At 33.8% G+C, this 7,595-nt stretch overlaps 1 protein-coding gene across 7 annotated transcripts in view; it reads right to left on the bottom strand.

Annotated features, from left to right (window-relative positions):
* LOC107622505 (serine/threonine-protein kinase ATM) overlaps nt 1-7,595 on the bottom strand; it is a 44,281-nt gene that overhangs the window by 4,668 nt on the left and 32,018 nt on the right. For 4 of the 7 annotated variants that reach the window (XR_002355581.1, XM_021113508.1, XM_016324429.2 and 1 more), the window contains 17 exons: nt 6,144-6,257; nt 5,861-6,025; nt 4,910-5,008; nt 4,473-4,624; nt 4,165-4,366; nt 3,632-3,679; nt 3,473-3,556; nt 2,787-2,870; nt 2,606-2,686; nt 2,208-2,297; nt 2,046-2,108; nt 1,622-1,762; nt 1,473-1,529; nt 1,240-1,299; nt 925-1,019; nt 718-826; nt 328-417 (listed from right to left, as the gene is read on the bottom strand). Coding sequence is in view for 5 of the 7 variants with exons in the window: in XM_021113508.1 (XP_020969167.1) it covers nt 328-417; nt 718-826; nt 925-1,019; nt 1,240-1,299; nt 1,473-1,529; nt 1,622-1,762; nt 2,046-2,108; nt 2,208-2,297; nt 2,606-2,686; nt 2,787-2,870; nt 3,473-3,556; nt 3,632-3,679; nt 4,165-4,366; nt 4,473-4,624; nt 4,910-5,008; nt 5,861-6,025; nt 6,144-6,257 (1,734 nt within the window). In the remaining 2 variants the exon portion in view is untranslated. The remainder of the gene's footprint in view (nt 1-327; nt 418-717; nt 827-924; nt 1,020-1,239; nt 1,300-1,472; nt 1,530-1,621; nt 1,763-2,045; nt 2,109-2,207; nt 2,298-2,605; nt 2,687-2,786; nt 2,871-3,472; nt 3,557-3,631; nt 3,680-4,164; nt 4,367-4,472; nt 4,625-4,909; nt 5,009-5,860; nt 6,026-6,143; nt 6,258-7,595) is intronic. The other 3 variants (XR_002355582.1, XM_021113509.1, XM_021113510.1) reach the window with 2 other exon arrangements.

Raw genomic sequence — 7,595 nt, 5'->3', positions numbered from 1 at the left:
CAAAAGCCTTAAATATTTAGGTAGAGCCGGCTACATAGATCAAATGATGCCATGCCATAGTGCCTTGTCATAGATTGTATCTATGTTCAATTTACCCATAGTTAAATCTCTTTTAATGTTTTCTAGAGTCTCCATTTATCTGTGGTTACCAACTCACATCTTAAATCTACACAAACCTAAAAAGTGATTTTTCTGAATAATCAATGGCCACTTAACATACACACACCTAAAAAAAAGCACTCAATGCAGTTTACACACCAGGATTAATAAATTCTCTGCCAAACACAAACATTAGAGACCAAGAACTTTATAAAAGCATTAAAATACCTTGTAGGTCCGTACTCCTAGCCTTCTTTTCCTTGTATCTTGATGATTCCTAAGGAATGTGTTGACCAAACTGAAGAACTGTTCCATTACCTATCAAGAATTCAGATGTTAGCCAAAAGACCCAGCTAATGTATGGCATCAGGGTTTTGAACAAAAATAATCCAAATCAGAAAGGTAAGAAATCTATATTGTTAACCTTAAGATGATACTTTAATCTAATATCATACTGACAATTAAGAATTAACAGAAAATAGAAAACGTATTAATAAAGCATATTTCTCAAATATGCTTTCTTGGGAATTGACTTGAAAGATTGAAAATAAAATTATTCCAACACAATTTCAACAGAAGCTAAAAAGATAGGACACAATAAGAGTTCAGAACTCGTACAGCATCTTGTCTTAGGTCGTCATTTCCAGATTTTGCAAGTTGGCGATATCGGCAACCATCAGAACCAAGGCATTCAACCACTTTTGGAGCATTTATACCATTCATTACCCTGTACGCCAGACCAACATCAACTAGGTTTAAGCATTAAGTATTGCATGTGTGCTAGGAGCAATTCGTCACCAACGGCTATAAATGAAGGAGACATACATAACTGAATCCACCAATCCTTTGAAATAAGGAAAAGATCCTTCAGGATATTGACAACTACGATCAACTGAAATGGTAGCCGTCACAACAGGTACCTGAAAGTGCAAAGTCAAAAGAAAAAGAAAAGGAGAAGAAAAACGAATAAGTTTAGCATATTAAATAGTTTTGAAAGGACAATATAGCAAACTAATTAGATATATGTATAGCATGTTAGCAAAGCATATGTGAACATGCACATGAAAATTTCAGTCATTAACATCAACCAGAAAATGTCATTATCACATAGGAATTTAGAAAGTCAAGTGCTATACTCACAAGTTCAAGTGCTGGGAGATTACGTAAATCCCTTGGTAGTGTCACCCTTTTATTGGTATCCTGCAAAATTAATCCAATCAAAAGGTTTAGAAAAATAAGGATGTGGGGTTTACTTGGAAAGCAAATCATTGAAACTGATGTGAGATAAATTTACAATCACTAGTCACAATAAGAACGGATACTAAATATAGATATCTTGTCTCTTGTTTTCTAAGAAAAAAAATGACGACCACCTCTCTCTTTGTTTCCATCTCAGCAAGCCTGATATAAATCTCCACCATTTGCTTCATCTGTGATTGCGACAGTTTTAGTTAATTGATTGAGAATTACACCTAACTAAAAACATACTAAAAGTAGACCAACAAAAAACTTATCATGTTACCTGACATATGATACCTCCATGATAAGATGACAACTCATTGAGAAGATTTTCTGCTGCTAGCTTTTTGTCCATATCCACCACAAAAGAACTTTTGCTACGCTGTTTGTCCTTGATACGGTCACCATTTGCCAGAGCTAGAAGCTAAGATATAACCAGAAAAATAGAAATGAACTTTGGTATCAATCTGATTATCAATCTTAGAACCAGTACAGAAAGACAAACATCCAGATAAGTGGAAAACAAAATTGAGATAAAATATAAAATTTGGCATTAAAAACATATAACCAGAGAGTAATGTAGATTGTGTTCCTCAACCACAGAAGAATATGAACAATTTTTTACTAGTGCGAACCAAATAAAAAATATAATCCAAATGGCATGCAACACAACTGCCTGATAGAAGATAAAAGGAAGTGTTACATACTTGAAGTATTGTATGGTATGGATGATCCAAGGCCATTTTCTTCACAAGAGAAACCAAAGCAAACTGCATAGTCCATGTTTACATGAAGTAAAAGAAAGGAAAACACACCAAAAAAATAAAAGAAAATATCTAAAGGAAGCTTTTAGAACTGATGAATCAAACCTGGAAACTAAGAGGTCCTTGTCCATCTTTTGAGCTACCCATTCTAGAGGCAATCTGGTACACCAGAGGTATAAATTTGAAAGATTGAACCTACAAAAATTCAAATACAATAAACATCAAACCCAAAAACTCAGTTTTTTTATTTGTTTTTTTATTTTGTTTTTTGGTTGTAATTTTTGGATAACCGAATATTCAGTCTTAAATAAATAAATAATAATAGAAAAGGAAGAGTACAATGGTAACGAAGTCAGATTACTTGATTGAATGCTATATAGCATACCTCATGAATTGCGCTAAGCATGCTATTTACAACATTCTTCTTCATAAATAATAAAACAAAAGCTAAGAGTACAATGTTAAATAAGTCAGATTACTTGATAGGATGCTATATAGCATACCTCATCAATTGCGCTAAGCATGCTATTTACAACATTTTTCCGAGATGGAAGACTAAACCACAGGGAAATTAATCGAAACACCTGAAAAACATAGAATTCCAATCATCTTGCAGCTCAATAGTGTCTAGTGTACAAACACAAATCAACTAATAGCAAAAGAAACTAAGAATCTATTCCATACCGCTCTCACATCATACTTGTCACCTATAACTAAACAACGTTTGTACCCGTCCAAAGCCAGACTAAGAAAATTATCCCGGTCATCCTGCAACGTTGAAAGGCAGAGGAAAAGTTAATAAATCAGTTATGGGGTTAGCAGTGTAATTATAAAAATAGAGTTTACCTATCAATTTGAAAAATAAAAGAAATGGCTTATTTATTCTGAAAGTTCCTATAGTTTTCCTAAATCTTTAAATTAAGTTCCTATAGTTGAAAAGTTTGTAACCAAGTTCATATGTTGTGAAAAAAAAAATGACCAGGCTTAAACATTTCTAATTAAGTCACTATGTTGTACAAATATTTTTCAATCAACTCCCTACAGTTTAAAAAATTTTGTGATCAAATCCTTATATTGTACCAAATTGTTTCTTTTTTTTTTAAAGATTACCAAACTATTTATCCCATCCAGAATAGGGTTTGATTATAGTCTAAAGACATAAGGACTTGATAGAAAAGTGTTTCTACATTTCAGGAGTTGATTAGAAATATTGAAAATATAGGGACCTAATTGAAATTTTTGTACAATACGGAGATTTGAATGAAATATAGGGATCAAGTAATTTAACCAAAAAGTTCAAAATGAGAGCTGTGGGTTATTTTAATATTAAATTCATCATAGGTAGTGGTTAATCAAATATATCACAAAACCTGTAATTTCTGGGCCTCTTCCTTGTCCATTGCTACTTGTTTTTGCAGTTCATGGATTTTGCTGGAGTAGTCGGTTCTCTCCCCCTAAGTAATGTACTTAAGTTAGAGCATCAGACAACCAACCAGGAGAAAAAAGAATTATGAAAGATCTGTAACCACCTTGGTTGAATTCCTTAATCGTTTTATGAGCGCTTCCAACTCTATTGTCTGCAAAATGAGAAATATCATGATCATATAAATTATCATCAAATTTCCAATTATAATTGATACAGTAATATGCTCTTTATCCCTTTACATTTACAAGAAATTTTAAAGATATCCCAAATATTTAATTTGTATCAATTTTAACCTAAACATTTGAAATACGTTTTAATACTACCCCTATGCATCAACTCCTCGGTTAATGACAGTTTGGTTAGGTAATTTTGAAACATAAATCAAACATTGAGGACAAAAATGATAACAGGTATTCGAGTTGGTGACAATTTTAATCCATATTAATAAACATAGTTAAGGTGTAATGGTAGAATTGAACCTTATTGCAAACATTTTGGTTAAAATTGATATAAATTAAACGTTACGGATATCTTTTAAACTTCTTGCAAACATTAGGGATAAAAATGCATACTTTACCCTAATTGATATTATCTGATTGTTGTAAGTGTAGTAGTTGGGATAAGTTAATTAGGAACCTTGTGCTTCCTTAGGCGCATTGCCGCTTGCCACTCATTGGAGTTAAGTCGCTCTTCATGACTCCTAAATAGAGCATCAGCATAGTGTGCAAGATGAAAATGAGTTTGACATTTCCTTTCCATAGCCTTCTTATCTGTAGTATTCACATCATCGGCTATAGAGACTGCAGGTTTCAAATACTTCTCCAAAATTGTTCTTGAGCTGTAATTTTATTTCAAAAAAAAAAAGGAACTCAATGAACCAGAAACAAAAAGAATTAAGTATAATATTCAGATGTTTCACAGAAGAAAGGTCATAGTCATATAACTTGCTAGATCTAGTTTCTGCCAGCCACTTCCCAATCAGCCGACATACATTTGAAGCCTCCTCATCAGAATGATAACTTTGTGATATATACATTGAAAGGTTGATAGCCATCTCATGTTGACCTTGAGCACGCAGAAGCTTTGCTTCTTCAAGCTTCCATCCAGAATACAATACTTAACATATAATTGACAAGGTTGACAATAGTAATACTAAGGATGTGTTTAGTTTGTGTTTTCATTTTCAGTGTTTTTTGTTTTTAGTATTTTGTGAAGGAAAAGAGAACAAGGAAAACAATAAAATCCTGTTTTCTGTTTTTCTTTCACAAGATTTTGAGAGCAGAAAATACTGAAAATGAAAAAAGAAAATAAAAACACAAACCAAACACACCGTAATTGTCTAACTACCACCAACTCAAGGGCGGAAACAGCAACTACTAACCCTTCCCAGCCAATATAAGGACGGACTTTGCTCCTTCACTTCAACGGAAAGGAACTTAAACTCATGTAGAGCAGCAGCTGATTGAGAGAACCTAGATCCCTGAAAATTGAGTAACATATTAGTCTATAACAAAATGTGAACGAATCATGATTCCATGATAATTATTAAGGTAATCTCCTGAAAGCTCAATATGGTAGCTGGAGAATCAATGATTTAGTTGTAGAAATTAGAATAGCCTCTCATGCAACAACCCTTGAGCTTAAACTGTCAACAAACATTGCAAGAGAAGTTTTTGTGCTGAAATTAAACTTTAGAATCAGGTGGAACACAATGATCAAATCCCTAAACAGTTGGTCAAATACCATGTCAAGGACCACATATCTAAAAAGAAAAAGTTAATAGAGTAAAATCACACTGCTGCTATCTGTTTAGGAGTTTTTTAATGGAAAAAATGCTGCTTAGTTAAAATATAAGTGTTAAATGTTTTAACATAATTTAGATATTTTATTAAAAAAAAAATAAAACAAAAGCAAAGCCTCAAGGGAAGTTGGCATAGTGCTTTTGCTAGAAAACAAATCTCCCAAAGGTTTAAGCTGTAGGCTCAAAAATAATGCACACAAGAATGGGGACCAGAAAATAAACATTAAACATGCTTAGGGCCACCTTAGTCAACAAGCATGAGGAGAATAAGGTTAAAGAGGAAGTGAACAGAACTACGGTTAACCATGCTGACTCTGCTCAATAGTGTAAACCAACTCTACGAAAAGCTAAAGCTGTTAGCGAAAGCATATATATGAATGATTTTCATCTAATATTTTCTTGTAAAATAGGAAGAATAGCTTATATTGAGGAGAGGAAAGAAAATTCTGCATCAAAATATCATTATTGTTAAACTTAAATAAATGCAGACCCACCTAAAATCTGTAACAGTGATTGAGGTTTTAAGTGTACCTTACGAAGAGTGGAGGCGGACTGAAGTAGGTGTTGCAACATACAATCGCTACAACTTAAAATTTGAAGTAGAACTCGCCGAAATGCTATGAAAGGTTCAAGCAAATTCATATGAAGTTGCATCCGTTGCACAATTGAGTGCCAGTCCATATCCATCCGTGACAGCTAGTTGACAATGAAAAAATAATAATGCATCAAAATCAATGAATAGACAATCAGAAAGGAACAAATAACTGCCAGAATTCTAAAATGTTTCTGCCAGGCAGACTAATGCACCAAATACCTTTTCAATTGAAGGTATCACAGGCTCAAAAGTTACATTTTGCTTCTGTATACTAATCATTGTGCTATTATCTTGCCATCGTAAATCCCAAGCCATGCCAATATGATGAAGCATCTGTCAATGACCGTTTTTTTAGAAGAGTGGAGGAGTGGGGAGAGCAGAAGGAGAATACTATTGAGAGAAGAATGGTTGAAGATGGCAGGACAAGAAATCTATCAAACAATAAGCAAAAGCAGAAACAAACAATAGAACATCTATAAAGCACAACTGTCCAATCCTATCTCACACAAGAACCTTGTCAAGAATTACCAACATAAGCGCAAGAAAAATGTTACTTCAAATATTGCCATATATGGCACCTTACAACAAAAAGAGGCAGCAGGGTACACCACATACATTGCAAAAATGCATAACAAAGAGTTCCATAAAAAGTTAGTCAGTGAGTAAAGCAATACATATCTATAAGGAGAAATAGCCTCATCTGACCCATGAACCTAGAAAACGGCGATGATAATTCTTGGATCAAGCACACTAGCCCAAATAAATGTTCTGGCTTCTAACTTTAAACGGAAACTTTGTACTTCCAAATTGTTTATCAAGGTGAAAGAGGATATATATAACGAATGAGTTATGAGTTGCAGATGAGGTTTGCAAGTCAGGAATCCAGGTGGATCAAAAGATCACTATTTATTTAGCCTAGAAACCTAAAAGGACCATAATTCAAGAAGGACTCCTATCATTTTGGTTGCATAAAAAGCGAGTCCCAAGAATAACTATAGTTCTCCACACCATAAACCCAGATAAGGAGAAAAACAATAAATGTATAAGCATAAGATATTTTGTTGAGTCAAACAGTTCTTGATAGAAATTTAGAAAACTATAACAGCAACAACAGCAGCAGCAACAACAACAACAACAAAGCCTTATCCCACTAGGTGAGATCGGCTATATGGAACAAACAACGCCATTACGCCCTATCATGTATCATGTCTATCGTGAGATTGTTGAATTTAAAATGTAACTGTACCAAACATAAGAAAGGGATTCAAATTCATTCTATCCTATGAAGCATCAGTAAACACATGGAGAGACTTGCTTAAAACATTTGCAGGAAACAAACACAGTCCAGACCGTGTTCAGGCATCTACAAAGATTATTTTTTCATATTTTGGTTAAGAAAGGTTTAGTCATGTGACAATGACTGTCTTAGGGTAATAGGGTGTGTCTAGCATGTCCGGAGATATATATTCCATCATGTTTCACGAGTGTCATCAAGTGTGAGTGACTGACACATGGAAATGGCAACTTAATGGATTGTCGGAGCATCTTAGATTATATCCCATCATGCACTCCAAACACCTTCCAAGGTATTTTCTATACACATGCTCACATTTGCATCTGAATAGTGAAACCTACCAGTACAACTGGACCTAAATGAACCTAATCTTGAGT

Source organism: Arachis ipaensis, chromosome B10 (assembly GCF_000816755.2).
Source record: "Arachis ipaensis cultivar K30076 chromosome B10, Araip1.1, whole genome shotgun sequence".
Taxonomy (NCBI): Eukaryota; Viridiplantae; Streptophyta; class Magnoliopsida; order Fabales; family Fabaceae; genus Arachis; species Arachis ipaensis.
Note: the sequence above shows the minus strand (reverse complement) of the source record. Positions and strands in the feature narration are given on the sequence as shown.